The sequence below is a fragment of the Dendrobates tinctorius genome, unplaced genomic scaffold (assembly GCF_039654945.1).
Source record: "Dendrobates tinctorius isolate UK_male_01 unplaced genomic scaffold, ASM3965494v1 ptg000155l, whole genome shotgun sequence".
In the NCBI taxonomy this organism is placed as follows: Eukaryota; Metazoa; Chordata; class Amphibia; order Anura; family Dendrobatidae; genus Dendrobates; species Dendrobates tinctorius.
Window position 1 is genome coordinate 5208700 of NW_027361822.1, and position 20806 is coordinate 5229505.

A 20806-nucleotide genomic window follows, 5' to 3' on the forward strand; every position below is an offset into this window, starting at 1 on the left:
CTGATACGGGTAGCACAAGCTCAAGAAACGTCAAGAGAAGGAAAAGTCCTGGGAAGGTGGTCATCTCAGCCGCTGCCAAAGTCATTTTACCACCTGATCAGACGATGCTCATCTTGCCCATGCATGCTTGTACACTCCTTGTTGGAGTTGAAGTCCAGATAGAGCCAGCCCTAATGGAACAACTGCCTGCAGGGCTCCTCATTGCTCGGACATTAACCACTGTCCACGAAGGTAAGGTAGTGGTGAGGTGTGTCAACCTAGGGGAGGACGATCTCACACTCTCACCCAAGAGTGAAGTGGCGCAAGTACTGGGTATGCCAGAAGAACTGATGCAACCAGAGGCCGATCAGTTAGCGGTGAAACAGAGATCCCTGGACTGTAGCCATTACCATGTCCTGAGAGCCCTTGTCCAGCACCATGACAGAAGGGTGCCAGATCCTGGAACAGAGGCAGGCTGAATTGACGGGACTCTCATCACAACAGGTGAAAGCTATGCTGGGGCGTTACCAGGATGTCTTTGCCCGTCATGATGATGATTTCGGGTGCATCAAACCCATAAGTCATGAAATTCCCTCAGGAAATGCTGCACCAATTCGGGAGCGATATCGACAGATCCCACCGCATATGTACCAGGAAGTGAAAGAAATGTTGGCACAGATGATGCAAAGTGGGGTCATGCGGGAGAGCCAAAGCCCGAGGGCAGCCCCTATTGTTTTCATTCGGAAAAAGGACAGAACCCAGCGTTTTTGTGTTGACTACCGGCGACTGAATGCCTGTACAGTGGGGGTTGTTTGAATTCAACCGAATGCCCTTCGGTCTTACCAATGTGTCTGAAAATTTTCAGCGACTGATGGAGCGGTGCTTAGGAGATCTGAACTTTGAAGCTACCCTCATTTATCTGGATGACATCATTGTCTATGCAGCTACTTTTGAGGAGCATCTCCGATGGCTGGACCAGGTGTTGAGTCGGATGCAGAAGCATGGCTTAAAAGTGAAACCTCAGAAATGCCACCTTTTCTGCAAGCAAATTGAATAATTTAGACATGTTGTATCCACTGAGGGAGTGAGACCTACACGTGAGAAGATAGCGGCAGTACAAGACTGGCCCACTCCGAAGACAGTGAAGAATGTGCGGGCCTTTCTGTGATGACTGACCACTTCACCAAGTTTGCTGTGGTGACTCCGACTCAGGACCAGACAGCAAAGTCAGATGCGCAGGTCATTAGGCGAGATTTCATCTGAGTGTATGGTTATCCGAAAAGGATTCATTCCGATCAAGGCGCTTGCTTTCAAGGTCGAGTGATGGAGGAGCTCCACCGCCTGTATCAGACTGAAAAGTCCAGGATGACGCCCTATCATCCACAGGGGAATGAAGCCTGCAAGCGTTTCAACCAGACACTGATTCAGATGTTGAGAACATTGGAAGAAGACAGGAAAGTTCGTTGGCCTGAGTATGTAGCTGAGTTGGTCGGGTGCACAACAACCGAGTGCACAGCACAATCGGATAAACGCCTTACACCCAGTTGTTCAGCCAGAAAGGACGAGAAATTACCGAGCTGGAGTTGGACCCAGAGGGCTCATACTCACTGGTGAGAAATACGGATGAGTGCAATCCGATAAAAAATTGGATTGCACTCAGACCATTGTTATTCAATAGGTGACATCTCATTTGCGATTTTTTTTTCTCAGCCAAAATTGGACTGAGAAAAAAATCGCAGCATGCTGCATATTGCTGTGATTCTTGGACGAGACTCGCCAATGCAAGTCAATGGGTGTGAGAAAAAAGATAGGACAGCACTCGCACCATGCGATTGCTGTCCGAATTTAACGCACTGGTGTTAGGCGTTGGGTTCCTGCCTCTGCACAGGAGGAATCCCGAGCCTTGCCTTCTGTGGTCTCCCATTCAGTCCTGAACGCAGAGGAGGCTGCTCAGCAAAGTCGTTGATCCCGGCGTCTTGCTCAAGCTAGTGCTGTCAGATTGGTTGCTGCTGCTACCTCTGGTTCAGCTTTAGCAATCCGCACTAGCCAGCAGCGAGCAGCTCCAGAGGCTAAGTCCTTTTTGCACCCTACTGAGCATGCCCGTGGGATGACCTCTCATTGGAGGACGGAGGTCACATGCTCAGGTCCTCAAGCAGCTCGGATTGGACCATCAGGAAGGTCCCGGAAGGACGCTGCTATAAAAGGTTTGCACGGCCGCTCGACCATGCACTAGTATAGACTCTTATTGTATTTTGTGTGAGTGATGATGGATGCATGAAACTGGTGACTGACTCATTATGACTCCCCTCCCTTGGATACGCATGTTATAGGGCTATTAGAGTTAGAGTCAGTGCCTACTAGTGACTTCATCTGTGCCACTGTGCTTCCACTTCTCAGCACCTCACTCAGCGCCATATGGTGCCGTCCAGCTCTGGGCACCTTCAGTACCGCATTAAGCGGCTGCATCCGCCAGTGCGACGCCGTGCGCAAGTCTAGTGCTTTCCTCCCTTATCCGGGTGGTTAATTGCATCCGCCAGAGCGGTGCAGTTCGCATGTAGTGTGCCTTATCTATTCATTTGTTTCTTCCTGGCACCACAGTTGCGGTGCCGAGCACTAGTGTGTCCAGGGACTCTAACCAAGTGTCTCAGGAGTAGAGTCTTGTGACTATACACTAGCGCTCCCATTGCCGAGCTCTGTGAGCATAAACAGGCTACGGTATTTGTGTTTGGCGGCCGGGCGGCTCTGTGAGGTAACAGAGTCCGCCTCTATACACACTAGGTGGAGTTAACCCTGTGTGTTCCTCTATTGTACTGCCATATAATGTCCGCCATTACCGAGCAGCAATTACCAGTGTTGCGGAAGCCCCAGATCCCGCCCTGCAGTGTGTTATGATGTATTCAATCTGGCGCCTGCGCAGTGAGCATCTGTAGCTGCGCCTGCCCCATCTCCCTCCTCCTCTTTCTCTTTCCTCCCTCGGCAGTATCTGATGAGCTGACCTGCCAGCTGAGCTCCCCACATGCTGTTCACTATATCTGGGGGCAGGCACAGCTATAGATGCTCACTGCGCAGGTGCCAGATTCCCAGCCTCGCAGTGTGAATACATCATAACACACTGCGGGGCAGGATCTGGGGCCTCCGCAACACGCAGGCGCGATAGCCTGATGTCAGTTCCCAGGCAGCGCACACTGCATGCCCGAGAACTTGGCACAGCGCAGGCACCGGGCATGTAACAGCAACACAGGCGGCGGCACACAGATGCAAGCGGGGTATGATGGAAGGCTGGGAGGCAGCTATTACAGGGGGAGACACCATACCTATGGGACTCAATACAGGTATGGGGCGCAATTTATAAAAGTCAATATTTCAGTGTTACTAGGGATCAGAAACATAAGAGCCACCTTCACAGAATGCAGCCTTAGTGCTGCTGAAGGTGGCTCTTTTACTTAAAAACACCCTGGGGGGTGACAGGTTCCCTTTTAACGATGTGTAGAGGTTTTTTTTACAATGCTATTTTAACATGAGTTTTTACATAGAGAGAACTGCTCTATGTAAAACCTCATGTTAATATCGCATTGCATGCGCATGTCATACAGATGTCCCGTGGAAAAATCACACGGAAATCGCATTACACTTGCATGACACTCGCATAGCATTCGTGCATTTTTTTCGGTCCGGAAATTGGACCGGTTTTTTTCTCGCAAAATGGGTATGAGCCGAGAGGAGAATTACCCACGGACGAGGATGTCCACCTGGATCCGTGAACATTGACACCGCTTGCAGACTCTACATCGGTACAGACCAAGTTTCAGGAACTTGAGTACCATGAGACGATGCCCCTGCGAGGGACAGCTCTTAAGGCTGGAGACCAAGTATTGGTCCGAAACAAACGACCTTGAGGCAAGTTAGAGCATCGATGGGAAAAAACTCCGTATTGGGTGAAACGCCAACTTGGATCTAATGGTCCCATCTATGAAGTTCAGGCTGAAGGGGAAGAAGGGACCCCTACCCGAGTAGTCCACCTAAGCATGCTACGTCCTTGCCTATCACAAGATCCCGAAAAAGAAGAGATCATCGAGTGTCCCCAAAATGCCGACTCCAGCGACCTTTGATTGCGATGAAGAAGGCCGAGTACCGGACACTCATTTGTGACCTTCCCTGCCATTTGCTGGATGCCAGCCCACGTACTACCCGAGAGTGCTGCAGCCTGGATTGCTTTGGCTGCACATGTTCATGAACTTGGGGCTCAGCGGAAGGTACCGGAGGTTGACCACTGCCACCATAAGATGGATCATCATTCAAAGGACTCCCTCTGTGTACATCTTCCCTGCTGCTGCCGATGCTACAATCTTTGCAGAATCATCTGCGGGGGAGGAGCATAAAGGACACAATAAGTTTAATAACTGGACTACCATTACTTTACACTTTTTGGTTCTTCTATTCTTTAACCATTTATCTCCCTGCGAGGAGTTGATATCGTTTAATTAAACTGTTAAATTTGTTAACCCTTGCTCTGCTCCTGTCGGTCACTGCATTCCGCAACCTGCTTACATAGACACACAAATAGGTAAAATATTTCCCTATTAACTTCCCTAACAATCCTCTTTTTCCCCTCTGCTGCACCCAGTGAAAAAGTGGGAAGAGTAAATGAAATCCCAAAACCTATAAAAGAGGCAATAAGGAAGGGTTCTGTAATGGGTTTCAAAAAATCAAATTACCAGTAAGTAAATATAATTTTTCCATCCCCATGACAGCACCATAGAGAGGGATAACAAAGAAATCCTTAGAAAGGAACCACCACTTGAAGAACCTTTCTCCCAAAGGAAAGATCAGAAGAACACAAATCAAACTGGTAGTGTTTTTAAAAAAGGTGGGGACCAAGTTGCAGCCCTACAAATGTATTTGAGAGGCATTGACGTTTTCTGCCCACGAGGTAGATATAGTTCTTGTAGAGTGACCTTTCACATATTCAGGAGCGGGGTGTCCACCTGAAGAATAGGCTAATGAAATTGCAGATCTAACCCATGTAGCCAGGGTCCTTTTAGATGCCGCCTGGCCTTTGTTTGGACTTTGAAAACGAACAAAAAGAGAGGTAGTTTTCCGACACCCAGACATGTTTTTTAAGTATTAAATTAACCTCTTCACCACCTTGGGATTTTTTGTTTTTTGCTCCCCTTCTTCCCAGAGCCATAATTTTTTTATTTTTTCGTCAACATGGCATGTGATGGCTTGTTTTGTGGGACGAGTTGTACTTTTAAAAGACATTATTGGCTTTGCAATATAGTGTGCTGGAAAATGTGCTGTGAAATTTTAAAAAAGCACAATTCCACAATTGTTTTTTTTCTTTTACCATGTTCACTAAATTTTAAAAATTACCTGCAATTACGATTCTCCAGGTCATTAAAAGTGTGCATATATCAAACATGTATAATTTCTTTTTTATTTACGAGGTGAAAAAAAATCCAAAATATGTAAAAACAAAAGCACAATTTCTGAGACCCATAGCATCTCCATTTTTCAAGAACTTGGGCTGAGTGAGGTATTATTTTTGTGCGCCAAGCTGACTTTTTATCAATACCATTTGGGGGTAGGTAATCTGCCCCAGCTGACGACTTTCCCTCTGCTGGTTAAACAAATTACATGGGAGTCCACACCATTTTTTTTCTCAGAAAAATATTATTTTAATAATAAATACATGTACAGTAAGCTGCATACACACTGTACTAATTGTCACTGACTTCTATATATCTATCTATTCTATATACTTTATGTAATAAATCTATTCTATCCTGTCGGGTCCTGCTATATATCTACAGTGGGGAAAAAAAGTATTTAGTCAGTCAGCAATAGTGCAAGTTCCACCACTTAAAAAGATGAGAGGCGTCTGTAATTTACATCATAGGTATACCTCAACTATGGGAGACAAACTGAGAAAAAAAAATCCAGAAAATCACATTGTCTGTTTTTTTTTTCATTTTATTTGCATATTAGGCTGGTTTCACATTTGCGTTTTTTTTTGCGGTAATTTAGCGCTAAATAGCGCATGCGTTTTTTTTTCCTATACTTTGCATGGGATGCGCTTATGTGCGCATACACATGCGTTTGTACGCGTTTTACCGCGCATGCGTTTTTTTGCGGTATGCGCTCGGGCGCACAAAATGCAACCTGTTGCATTTTTTGTGCGTCCGATTTGCCTCAAAAAAACGCATGCGCGCGCAATGCGTTTTTTTACAGCAAGACACCCAATATAAGTCTATGGGTGCGCATATGTGCGCATTGGCATGCTTATGTATGCTTTTTTTGCACATGCGTTTTTTTTTGTTAACCATGGAATTTAGGGGTTTGGGTTAGAGTTAGGGTTAGTTAAGGGGGTTTAGGGTTGGGGTTAGGGTCAGGGTTAGTTAGGGTTTAGGGTTTGGGTTAGGGTTAAGTATGGTTTGGTTAAGGGTTAGGGTTAGTTAGGGTTTAGGGTTTGGGTTAGGGTTAAGTATGGTTTGGTTAAGGGTTAGGGTCAGGGTTAGTTAGGGTTTGGGTTAGGGTTAAGTATGGTTTGGTTAAGGGTTAGGGTCAGGGTTAGGGTCAGGGTTAGGGTTAGGGTTAGTTAGGGTTTAGGGTTTGGGTTAGGGTTAAGTATGGTTTGGTTAAGGGTTAGGGTCAGGGTTAGGGTCAGGGTTAGGGTTAGTTAGGGTTTGGGTTAGGGTTAAGTATGGTTTGGTTAAGGGTTAGGGTCAGGGTTAGGGTCAGGGTTAGTTAGGGTTTAGGGTTTGGGTTAAGTATGGTTTGGTTAAGGGTTAGGGTCAGGGTTAGGGTCAGGGTTAGGGTCAGGGTTAGGGTTAGTAAAGTCATGGTTTGGGTTAGTGTGAGGGGCCACCTAATGTTGGAAAAAAACGCAAACGCGGTAAAAACGCACTAAAAACGCATACAAACGCATAAAAACGCTGCGTTTTTTTCATGCATGCTCATATAAATGCTTGAAAAAAACGCAGCAGTTGTATGCTTTTGTATGCGTTTTTTCAATGCTTTTTTTGCGGGAAAAACGCGCTGCAAAAAAAAGCAAGTGTGAAACTAGCCTTATGGTGGAAAATAAGTATTTGGTCAGAAACAAGCAATCAAGATTTCTGGCTCTCACAGACCTGTAACTTCTTCTTTAACAGTCTCCTCTTTCCTCCACTCATTACCTGTTTAAACTTGTTATCAGTATAAAAAGACACCTGTGCACACCCTCAAACAGTCTGAATCCAAACTCCACTATGGTGAAGACCAAAGAGCTGTCGAAGGACACCAGAAACAAAATTGTAGCCCTGCACCAGGCTGGGAAGACTGAATCTGCAATAGCCAACCAGCTTGGAGTGAAGAAATCAACTGTGGGAGCAATAATTAGAAAATGGAAGACCTACAAGACCACTGATAATCTCCCTCGATCTCGTGCTCCACGCAAAATCCCACCCCGTGGGGTCAGAATGATCACAAGAACGGTGAGCAAAAATCCCAGAACCACGCGGGGGGACCTAGTGAATGAACTGCAGAGAGCTGGGACCAATGTAACAAGGCCTACCATAAGTAACACACTACGCCACCATGGACTCAGATTCTACAGTGCCAGACGTGTCCCACTGCTTAAGCCTGTACATGTCCGGGCCCGTCTGAAGTTCGCTAGAGAGCATTTGGATGATCCAGAGGAGTTTTGGGAGAATGTCCTATGGTCTGATGAAACCAAACTGGAACTGTTTGGTAGAAACACAACTTGTCGTGTTTGGAGGAAAAAGAATACTGAGTTGCATCCATCAAACACCATACCTACTGTAAAGCATGGTGGTGGAAACATCATGCTTTGGGGCTGTTTCTCTGCAAAGGGGCCAGGACGACTGATCCGGGTACATGAAAGAATGAATGGGGCCATGTATCGTGAGATTTTGAGTGCAAACCTCCTTCCATCAGCAAGGGCATTGAAGATGAAACGTGGCTGGTTCTTTCAACATGACAATGATCCAAAGCACACCGCCAGGGCAACGAAGGAGTGGCTTCGCAAGAAGCATTTCAAGGTCCTGGATTGGCCTAGCCAGTCTCCAGATCTCAACCCTATAGAAAACCTTTGGAGGGAGTTGAAAGTCCGTGTTGCCAAGCGAAAAGCCAAAAACATCACTGCTCTAGAGGAGATCTGCATGGAGGAATGGGCCAACATACCAACAACAGTGTGTGGCAACCTTGTGAAGACTTACAGAAAACGTTTGACCTCTGTCATTGCCAACAAAGGATATATCACAAAGTATTGAGATGAAATTTTGTTTCTGACCAAATACTTATTTTCCACCATAATATGCAAATAAAATGAAAAAAAAACAGACAATGTGATTTTCTGGATTTTTTTTTCTCAGTTTGTCTCCCATAGTTGAGGTCTACCTATGATGTAAATTACAGACGCCTCTCATCTTTTTAAGTGGTGGAACTTGCACTATTGCTGACTGACTAAATACTTTTTTGCCCCACTGTATCTAATCTACAAGTGCTTCTCACTAAACTAGAATATCATCAAAAAGTTAATTTATTTCGGTTCTTCAATACAAAAAGTGAAACTCATTATATAGAGTCATTAAAGAGTGATCCATTGCAAGTATTTATTTCTGCTAATGTTGATGATTATGGCTTACAGCCAATGAAAACCAATGAAAAGTCATTATCTCAGTAAATTAGAATAATTAACAAAAAAACAACTGCAAAGTCTTCCTAAGTATTTAAAAAGGTCCCTTAGTCTGTTTCAGTAGTCTCGACAATCATGGGGAAGACAGCTGACTTGAGAGATGTCCAGAAGTCAGTCATTAACACAATCCACAAGGAGGGTAAGCCATAAAAGGTCATTGCTAAAGAAGCTGGCTGTTCACAGAGTGCTATATCCAAGCATATTAATGGGAAGTTGAGTGGAAGGAAAAAGTGTGTCAGAAAAAGGTGAACAAGCAACTGAGAACCTCAAGTTTGAAATGATTGTTAAGAAAAGACCATTCAAAAATTTGGGGGAGATTCACAAGGAGTGGACTGCTGCTGGAATAATTGATCCAAGAGCCACCAACACAGACATATCCAGGACATGGGCTACAAGTGTCGCATTCATTGTGTCAAGCCACTCATGACCAATAGACAGCAGAAGCGTCTTACCTGGGCCCAAGAGTAAAAGAACTGGACTGCTGCTCAGTGGTCCAAGGTGTTGTTTTCAGATTAAAGTAAATTTTGCTTTTCATTTGGAAATCAAGGTCCCAGAGTCTGGAGGAAGAGTGGAGAGCCACATAATCCAAGCTGCTTGAGGTCTCGTGTGAACTTTCCACAATCAGGGATGATTTGGGGAGCCATGTCATTGTGTTTTATCAAGACCAAAGTCAGCGTAGCCGTCTACCATGAAATTTTAGAGCACTTCATGCTTCACTCTGTCGACAAGCTTTTTGGAGATGGAAATTTCATTCTCCAGCAGGACTTGGCTCCTGTCCACACTGCCAAAAGTATGACTACCTGGTTTAAAAACAACAGTATCACTGTTGATGAGAGACACCAGACCCAACAATGCAGACGAGCTGAAGGCTGCTATCAAGACAACCTGGGCTTCCATAACACCTCAGCAGTGCCACATGCTGATCGCTTCCATGCCACGCCACATTTATGCAGTAATTTATGCTAAAGGAGCCCCGACCATGTATTTAGTGAATTTACTAAACATACGTTTCAGTAGGCCAATATTTCGGATTTTAAAATCATTTTTCAAGCTGGTGTTATAAAGTATTCTAAATTACTGAGATAATGACATTTGGGTTTTCATTGGTTGTAAGCCATAATCATTAACATTAACGGAAATAAACACTTGAAATAGATCACTGTGTTTGTACTGACTCTATATTATATATGAGTTTCACTTTTTGTATTGAAGAACTGAAATAAATTAACTTTTTGATGACATTCTAATTTTGTGAGCACTTGTATGTGTATATAATGTATGCAATCCATCTATTCTATCCTGCTGTGTCCTGCCGTGATTTTACTGTATGTGGCAGCTGAATTGCAGGGTTTTTATATACGGTATATATATATATATATATATATATATATCCCCAACAATGTAGACCAGCTCACTCCTGTGAACCACCTGGAACCTCAGCTGACCTGGTTAACTCCGTTGTGCCTGGATCTGGATGTAGGAGTCCATCCATACAAATGTGAACAACGACAAAGCAAAGTCCAGCAATAACGTGAGCAATCCAGGATGCTGTTAAAAAATTTTTTTTCTTTTTATTCATAAATCCATTAAAATGCAATGGTCCAAGCAGTTCAAAACTACGCGTAGTCCTATCTGCACGACTTTCCTGCATTATTGCTGTTTTGAACTGCTTGGACCATTGCATTTTAATGGATTTATGAATAAAAAGAAAAAAATTTTTTAACAGCATCCTGGATTGCTCACGTTATTGCTGGACTTTGCTTTGTCGTTGTTCATATATATATATATATATATATATATATATATATATATATATATATATATATATATATATATATTCTTCTTTTATATAAGAATAGCTCTATGTAAAAGCTCATGCTAAAAATCGCATTGCAATCGCATAGCAATCGCACTGCATTCGGATGTAAAGGGATTTATATAGTAAAAATGTAAAAACTCCTCTAGACCCTTGCATGTATTTTTGTTGTTGCCTACTTCCTACACCCCATCAGGATAGATTCTAGATATTTGGAAAATCCCTTTGCTCGAAGGAGCTGCTGCTCAAATGCCACACCGTCATACGGAAATTCCTTACCCTGGGCATAAGACTGGGCCCTGGGAAAAGTAGTCTGTAATTTCCAGGAGAACCCATGGATCCCCCACTGCCAATAGTCTTAACCAAGTAAACTTTGTTCTCTTGGGACCAAAGGGTACCATCAAGATTACTTTGGCTTGGTCAGACCGAATCTTCCTCAAAGGGAATCAGTCACCTCATTTTTGGCCTATGAGATGCAGCCACCGCCATCAGGGGCTTATCTGATGTAACCTGAAAGATAAGAAAAACGAGTTATATTATACTCACCCAGGGGTCCGGTGCCTCCCATCTTCTAGCAATGACGTCCTCCTTCTTACTTCTGCCGCGCTCCCGCGCAGCGTACTTTATCTATTGAGGGCAGAGTACTGCAATGCAGAGGTTCCTGGAAAGGTCAGAGAGGTCCGGCGCCTGCGCACTGCAGTGCTTTACTCTGCCCTCAACAGGGCAGATAAAGTACGCCTGTGTTGGAGCCACAGCAGAAGTAAGAAGGAGGACGTCATCTCTAGAAGATGGAAGGCGCCGGACCGCGACACCCACCGCACCGGACCACGCCACCCAGTGAGTATAATCTAACTCGTTTTTCTTATCTTTCAGGTTACATCGGGGGCTTATCTACAGCATTACAGAATGCTGTAGCTAAGCCCATGATGGTGGTGGCCGCATCTTATAGGCCAAAAATGAGGTGACAGATTCCCTTTAAAACGAATGGGATCAGAGAGATTAGAATGGGAAGGCATAAGCTAACTCCTAAAAAAAACATTCACCCCACAGGGGGATTGCCTGGAATCTAGGGAGAAAACCTTTGGCACCTTCCTGTTGATTTTGGTCGCAAAAAGGTCTATAAGTGGCTGGGCCCCATAATAAGACTATCTGAAATACTGCATGGTTCAGTGATGATTCATCCTGACTTACGGTAACTGGTCACGGATTAGATATTAATATTTGATATTCTCCTTTCCCTATAGATAATTTGCTGATATTTTCCTCTGACATCTACATCTGTTTTCCTGTCTCCGTCATCAGAGACCTGGTGCTTGTTTATATAGAACATTGCTGACCTGTTGTCCGAAAGACTTTTCACATTTCAGCCTTCTACACCAGGTAGGGCTTCTACTAGAGGCAACCTGTCACCTGTCAGATTTAAGGACACTTGTCTCAGAGCTAGTGACCACTGCCCCTAAAAAGCTCTGTCCTCCAGATGTTCGCTCCAACAGAAAGGACTATCATCTGTAGTGATAACTGATGGATTCAAGGAAGTAGTTGTAAAAGATTCTCCCGACAAAGCCACCAAACTAGGAACTCGAGAGTTGTTTTAGAAATCCAAATTCTCGTCTAGGTGTCTCTTGCCTCTTTTTACTGCTTTCTAAACTTCCCGGTTATTTTGTCTACTTTTTCTTATGGAAGAAAAGATCTCTTTGCATAAATCCAGAAGGATTCCCAGAAAAATTTGTCTTTGCTCCAGAATCACCTTTGATTTTTTCCCATTTACCAGCCATCCCAAGGAAGCTAGGACACTGGATAATGCCTGACCGCAGTCTAACCTTGTATTTCCATTTATCAGGAAATCATCTAAATCTGGGATGAACAATATGTCTTTTTCTGACATGGGCTGACATCTCCACAATTATCTTTGTGAACACACTTGGGGCCATGGACAACTTAAAATGCTGCCAGTTTCACTGAATATTTCCAGCCACACTTAGAAATTTCTAATGTTTCGAAAGGACAGGTATGTAGAAATATGCATCCTAAAGGTTTAATATTGCCATGTAGCATTTCCATTTTGAAATGTTTGACCTTTAAACAGCAATTTAAATCTTTTAGGTTCACAATAGTTCTCAAGGAGAGGTCTCTAGATTCCTTTCCCTTTTTCTGCTTTGGTAACCTGAGTAAGGACCCCCTACTGCACCAAGGACAAGACTTCCTGTTCTAAGACCTGTAAATCTGCTTTCGAGGACTGGATTTCAGTAACCAAGAATCTTTCTGGTATTTAAAATCCATTTGATTTTTGACATTTCTAACTAGGCAGGGAGTAACATTTTTTAGCCTTCTACCTACAGGGGACCTGGCGTCATTGTCTTCTGGATCTTTTTTTGGATTCAGTGGGAAAGGGGTCATAATTCACGCTTTTCCACTTAGTTCTTGGGAACTTCCATCTTTGATCTCTGGTCCTTGCGTACACAAACTGTCTCCTTCCCAAGGAACAATAGGATTTCCTCTTAGCGGGGAACCCTTTCTTGGTATCTGCTTCTTTTTTCAGGATCTTATCCAGGACTAGTCCGAAAAGGATTCCTCCCTGTCAAGGCATGCCACACAGCCAATTTTTGGATTGAAGATCCCGTGACCAATACTTCAACCATAAAGAGTCGGGCAAGCAGAGTTAGATAACGAGCATGAATGGCCCGGGAGCCTCACTGCATCCGCGGACATGTCTAATAAGTCAGATTCTTTTTGTACGGGAAATTGCAGCTGATTTAACCATACAATTAAAAATCTTGCTGTGATGATTGGCTTAAATACTGCAGCCCTGGAGTCCCAGGCCCTTTTGCGGAAACTTTGTCTTTTTATCCAGGTGATCTTTAAGGAGGTCTATGTCATCCAAGGACAAAGTCGATCTGTGGGATACACATGAAATGGGCACATCAATTTTCGGGCCTTTTCCCAAATTTCACAAATATCTGTTTCAAAGGGGTATTTTCTTTTAACCCCTTTCGGAATGAAGCCTCTTTAATCAGGCTTCTTTCACTTTCTTTTATCAGGAAGGACACGTTTTTATGCACTGCTTTCTCACCTCCAAACCCCCAAATATCACGTCCTGTATGGTTTTGGGCTCCTTAGTGTCCTCAATTTTCGTTGTGGCCCTCACTGCCTTAATTAATTTAACCGTATCTTCTGATAGAAAACAAGGATGGAATTTATCATCTGAGGAGAGTGATGAAGATGAAACATCTGAATAGAATCCTTCTAATTCCCCATCTTCCAAGTCCTCGTAGAAGCTTACGTCAAGTATCTCACTACAAACATAAGGGGTCCTATTCAAAAGTCGCTTAGGTGAATTCATGACCTATGTTTTAACAATCGCTTTCAGGTTCTCAATAAGGGATGAGCATTCCACTGCCCATGTTTATTCAATACAATGTTGTCACACTATATACTAAACTAACTCTTCAAGTAGAGGTGAAAAACTAAGTAGCCAACCTAAATTGCAACCTCCAATTAGCGATGAGGGTCAGGCACCGCCTACTTGACTCTTTACAAAAAACTTCAAAAATGGAAAAAAATTATATAATTCAGATTATGCCACGTATACAAAGTTCACCATGAGGCTGAGGAGAATAAAAATTGTCCATAAAACGAAGAAAAAAAAAGGAGAATTACCTTGAGATTAGCTTCTTTGAACTGATAGTGCTTAGCAGTCCAGGTCCTGTGCATAGGAGGTTCCAATGAAACGACAACGATAATATTAATAAAATCCAGAGAAATGACACCATGTGAGGAGAAGGGTTTGATGCTATGAGTTGCGGACGCTTGTCCCGGCCGGAGACAGGCGTCCTCTCTGCAGTGCGCCCTCCTGGGCTTGAAGCGGTAACGGCGCACGCCGAGAGAAAAGCTGACAAGGTCCGCAGGACCTTGTGTGACGTCACAGCCACGTGATCACTCACGTGACTAGCTATGGAGAGCGGTGAAGCTCAAAAACATCCGACGCGTTTCTGAATCAACGGATTCCTTCATCAGGGATACTCCATAGCGGATAGATAGCATTTATATACCCTCCACCCTCAGAGGTTCTAATTCAGACATTGAAGGCAAAAAGTTCGATTTCACTATTAAGCCCATTAGGCATCAGAGTGTCCATCATGAAAATCCATCTACTTTCTTCTTTTGACATCTGATGGATGAAGTTGCCTCTCCTCCAACTTCTATTAACCACTTTGATGCCTGTCACTAATGTACCTCTTGTAAGACCCCCATGATTGATTAAAAAATGATTGGAGAGGGGGTGACCGCTAAATTTATTCTTAATATTCCTCAGATGTTCCGCTATCCTTATATGCAATGGACGTATAGTCCGGCCAATATATAATTTGCCACAAGGGCAGGTGATTCCATATATGACCCCCTTAGTTTCACAAGTTATGAAGTCCTTAATTTTGACCTCCCGAAATTTATTTGAAATGGACAATTGTTTTCTGAGACCTAATTTTCTACAAGGTCCACATTTGTTGCATGGAAAAAACCCTTTTGGGGGTGTGTGAACATGTACATGACTCGTCAACATAGGTTTAGGAATAGAAGGGGCTATTGTATTACCGAGATTATTTGCTTTCCTAAAAACAAACCTAGGATAAACTGGTAACTTTTCACCGATCACTTTATCGTTTTTTAATATATTCCAGTGTCGGTTAACAATCTTTCTAAGGATTTTACTGTTGGCATTGTACTGCGTAATAATAGGAATATCTTCCATAATAGAACACTCGGTGTTTTTCTTTTGTTGTATCAGTAAATCCTCTCTCGGCATTTTCCTAACAGTCTCCTTGATTTCACCCAGGGCCTTAATGTCATACCCCTTTCGGACAAATTTATTAGTCAGAAACACCGCCTCCTTATCAAAATCTTGTATTCTAGAGCAATTCCTATGAGCCCTAATGAGCTGGCTTTTAGGTACATTCACAAGCCAGCTTGGAAGGTGGCAGCTATCCAGAGAAATGAAATTATTAGAATCTGTTGGTTTATGAAAAACCTGAGTCTCTATGTGATCATTTTCAATAAAAATTTTCAAATCTAAAAAGTTAATCTCTTTATGACTGGTGGTGGCTGTAAATTTTAAAAAATATTGATTTTTATTTAGTTCGTTTAAAAATTCTCCCAATAAAATAGGCCCACCAGACCAAATAAAAACAATGTTGTCTATGAATCTCTGCCATAGGACCAGGTTCTTCCGTAGGGAACCTCCCGGGTAGATAATTTCTTGTTCCCACTTGCCTACATACAGATTAGCATAACTCGGGGCGAACCTGGTCCCCATGGCAGTCCCCCACTGCTGGGAGTAGTAGTGCACCCCAAATCGAAAAAAGTTGTGAGTTAAAATAAAATGTATACAGTCTAAAATGAATTGAACCTGGTCGTCCGGTAGATCGCCATCTTTAATCAAAGTATTTTACTGATTCACACCCTTTATCATGTTGAATGACAGTATATAAAGAGGCAATGTCTAATGTCCCCAAAATGTAATGGTTTTGCCATTCAATATTTTTCAAAATTCTTAAAATATGTGTACTATCTTTCAGATAGGCCGGAAGTTTAGGGACTAACTTCTGTAAATGGCAGTCAATAAATTTTGATAAATTGGCCGTGAGACCCCCTATTGCCGATATATGCAGACTGCCATGGGGACCAGGTTCGCCCCGAGTTATGCTAATCTGTATGTAGGCAAGTGGGAACAAGAAATTATCTACCCGGGAGGTTCCCTACGGAAGAACCTGGTCCTATGGCAGAGATTCATAGACGACATTGTTTTTATTTGGTCTGGTGGGCCTATTTTATTGGGAGAATTTTTAAACGAACTAAATAAAAATCAATATTTTTTAAAATTTACAGCCACCACCAGTCATAAAGAGATTAACTTTTTAGATTTGAAAATTTTTATTGAAAATGATCACATAGAGACTCAGGTTTTTCATAAACCAACAGATTCTAATAATTTCATTTCTCTGGATAGCTGCCACCTTCCAAGCTGGCTTGTGAATGTACCTAAAAGCCAGCTCATTAGGGCTCATAGGAATTGCTCTAGAATACAAGATTTTGATAAGGAGGCGGTGTTTCTGACTAATAAATTTGTCCGAAAGGGGTATGACATTAAGGCCCTGGGTGAAATCAAGGAGACTGTTAGGAAAATGCCGAGAGAGGATTTACTGATACAACAAAAGAAAAACACCGAGTGTTCTATTATGGAAGATATTCCTATTATTACGCAGTACAATGCCAACAGTAAAATCCTTAGAAAGATTGTTAACCGACACTGGAATATATTAAAAAACGATAAAGTGATCGGTGAAAAGTTACCAGTTTATCCTAGGTTTGTTTTTAGGAAAGCAAATAATCTCGGTAATACAATAGCCCCTTCTATTCCTAAACCTATGTTTACGAGTCATGTACATGTTCACACACCCCCAAAAGGGTTTTTTCCATGCAACAAATGTGGACCTTGTAGAAAATTAGGTCTCAGAAAACAATTGTCCATTTCAAATAAATTTCGGCAGGTCAAAATTAAGGACTTCATAGCTTGTGAAACTAAGGGGGTCATATATGGAATCACCTGCCCTTGTGGCAAATTATATATTGGCCGGACTATACATCCATTGCATATAAGGATAGCGGAACATCTGAGGAATATTAAGAATAAATTTAGCGGTCACCCCCTCTCCAATCATTTTTTAATCAATCATGGGGGTCTTACAAGAGGTACATTAGTGACAGGCATCAAAGTGGTTAATAGAAGTTGGAGGAGAGGCAACTTCATCCATCAGATGTCAAAAGAAGAAAGTAGATGGATTTTCATGATGGACACTCTGATGCCTAATGGGCTTAATAGTGAAATCGAACTTTTTGCTTTCAATGTCTGAATTAGAACCTCTGAGGGTGGAGGAGTATCCCTGATGAAGGAATCCGTTGATTCAGAAACGCGTCGGATGTTTTTGAGCTTCACTGCTCTCCATAGCTAGTCACGTGAGTGATCACGTGGCTGTGACGTCACACAAGGTCCTGCGGACCTTGTCAGCTTTTCTCGGCGTGCGCCGTTACCGCTTCAAGCCCAGGAGGGCGCACTGCAGAGAGGACGCCTGTCTCCGGCCGGGACAAGCGTCCGCAACTCATAGCATCAAACCCTTCTCCTCACATGGTGTCATTTCTCTGGATTTTATTAATATTATCGTTGTCGTTTCATTGGAACCTCCTATGCACAGGACCTGGACTGCTAAGCACTATCAGTTCAAAGAAGCTAATCTCAAGGTAATTCTCCTTTTTTTTCTTCGTTTTATGGACAATTTTTATTCTCCTCAGCCTCATGGTGAACTTTGTATACGTGGCATAATCTGAATTATATAATTTTTTTCCATTTTTGAAGTTTTTTGTAAAGAGTCAAGTAGGCGGTGCCTGACCCTCATCGCTAATTGGAGGTTGCAATTTAGGTTGGCTACTTAGTTTTTCACCTCTACTTGAAGAGTTAGTTTAGTATATATAAAGGTCTATCTCTGAGCGCAAATATTAAAACTTTTAATTATTTATTTATTTGGAGTAATTTTGTGGTATTATCCTAATATTTTGCAGCTGAGTAGACTATAGCGCTGGCGCTGTGGCGGAGACATTTATTGAAAAAATTAAACTACCTTTCCAATTTTTCAATAATACAATCTTAAAATCTAATATCGTAAAACATTGCTGTATGATAATTTCTGTAGACACTTATGTCTGTGTACTGTGCACAGTTCCAGTCTCTTCCCATTCCACATCCTTCTACTCATGCTGTTTTTTAATCCTAGACATAACATAAAATATCACCAGTATGGATAATTGATTTATTAGTCATGTAGTCTTTATTGCCATCATGCACTGTAGTATATATAATGTGCTCAGATGATCTTCTGGTTCCAATTTTTAAGTGACTTCAACAGTGGCAGAAGCAGTAGACTTATCACTGCTCGAAATTAACCTTTGCTTCCTCCTGACCTATATCCTGACTCATATAATGCTTATACGTCCCCCACATAACACAACTGTATCTTTGACCATTTTCTGCTCATAAGTTGTCAGTTAGCAGCACAGTCCAAATCCGTCTGAAATGTCCTTCACACATCCATATAAAACACATATATGAAAAACTGGTACTGGTGCTATCAGGATTTTCCATCAGTGTGTCTTATTTTAACATCACTGTGTCATCAGTATTTTTATGGTATGGATAAAAAAAAAATAACAAAGCTTCCCTATGCTTTGCAATGTTAAACACGGACAACACACAAATGACATCCATATTCTATATGTGTTTTTCCCAGACTCATACAATTGTCATTGGTCCAAGACTTTTAATTGTCTAACTTTTCCATCAATGTGTGACTTTTTTTTGCTTGCCGAGTGGTACATTTTATTGGCCTAATTTTTGGGGATACTATGTTTGAATTACTTTTTATTGCATTATTTGTGGGAGGTGCGGTCACCAAAAAATCCCCGTAATCTCGGCGCTTCAGTTCTTGTTTTCTTTACGACATTTCCCGTACGGGTTAAACAATTTCAGATTTCTATCCATGTGCCAACCGTCTGTTTGTTTTTTATGTATAAGATAAGATTATTGAGATAGAAAACAAGGTCCCTGAAACTCAAAAAGAAAAAAACTTAAATAAGACCCTCCTACTATTTACAAAAACTTTTATTTTAATACCATAAAAAGGAGGGGGCTAAAGTGACTAATAGGATTTGGTAATTGCAGAAAGGGGAGGGGACTGTGGGGCTAACCCTATAATGGTTTCATCCACTTTTCCGCGGAGGCTGGCACCCTAGTATTGCGATGTGGGACCCCCACTCCTTGTAAGTTTTCCCTCTCTGACCTTATTATGCCCTAAGTGTAAACACCAAAAATGTGTGATGAGGTGACAATATTTGTGAAAATAACACCAACATAAATAAAAAATTTAACATCACAAAAAAAGCCATCAGTAGATGGTTAAAACATCAATGGAACACTTATGGTCACTTAAGATATATATATAAGCCAGATCATTTGATAAAATAATTTTCTTATTAGAGTAGAAGCAGCATCAACTGCAATAGATATAGGTTTACAATGACCAGATATCACCACACAATATAAGCAAATTTCATTAGTATATCAGAAAAATACTCGGCTAATATCAGAAAAGCACAGTGCAAGTCCTTAATAAAGACCATTTCACAAGGACCTAGATAGTTGTCAGAAGGTCTAAAACAAATAGCATAACCACAAATTTCAAGGCAACATCATAAATTTCAGATCTTTGTAAGAAGATGAGCCCAGACAGTCAGCGGTTTCCGATGCCCTTTAAGTCCGGAACTGTGGGGGCTGTCACCACTGTTGCCGGGGGAGGCTTCTTCTGGGAGGGAAGGACCTTCCCGCTGGACAGCAGGGGGGGCGGGGTACATAAGAAGGACTGAGCATGGAAATGGGTCAGACTTGGCGGAAAAGCGATAGAAGGTTGACTCTCTATCCGCTGCTCCGGCTGACAACTCCACACCACTCATCCCTCAGCGTGCTGACTATAAGATTGACTTTGACGCTATTGAGTTATCGTCTGACCCTGTTATTCTGGACAGCTCTTTCTGTCTGTGGTAACGGATAAGCTGCCTAGAGACTACCCCAAAAGACCAACCGCTGCCGGAGACAGTGCTTCTCGTTCCTCCATAGCAGATCTAGAGTCTTTGTCCACGATTTGTGTTGCCGTTGGGAGATTTTCCAGCCTTTCCCCTGCAAGAACTACAAGCGATAAGTTTCCTTGTTTTTGTATATCTTATTCTTGAGCATTGTGTTTGTGTGCAATTCCCGCCACTGCCGTACTATTCTTGCCTCCCTGCGTAGAGTATTACTTGTTAATTGCCTATTCAGTAAATCCTGTTATCCCCCTCTCTCCCTCCGGCTCTTCACTGCATCCAATGAACCTTACTCATTTTACATTTTGGCGTAGTTGGCAGGATGCAGTCTAATAGCACGGAGGTGGTTGACAGGCAGCTGGGCCCAGAACCAGTATCTCTCTGGAGGCCATGCTGAGTAATTTGCCGAAATTTACAGGGTCCAATACTATGTTGTGGAGTTGGACGGAACATATGAGGGGTATGATGAGAATGCACCCTATGACCCCTGCACTCGAGGCCGAGGTGGCGATTATGGCTTTGGATGGGAAGGGTCAAGACTCCGTGATGCTGCGTACCCTCTGAGACCGTGATACGTTTGCTAAAGTGCGTCAAATCCTGGAGGCGACCCATGGGGACCTCGCTAACGTAGGAGTACA

General features: G+C 42.6%; 1 protein-coding gene across 1 annotated transcript in view; it reads right to left on the minus strand.

Annotated features, from left to right (window-relative positions):
• LOC141051169 (uncharacterized) overlaps positions 1 to 20806 on the minus strand; it is an 872784-nt gene that overhangs the window by 172188 nt on the left and 679790 nt on the right. Inside the window, exons 24-25 of the mRNA XM_073548034.1 lie at positions 15110 to 15466; positions 13561 to 13783 (exon numbers count right to left, since the gene is read on the minus strand). Of these exons, the coding sequence (XP_073404135.1) occupies positions 13561 to 13783; positions 15110 to 15466 (580 nt within the window). The remainder of the gene's footprint in view (positions 1 to 13560; positions 13784 to 15109; positions 15467 to 20806) is intronic.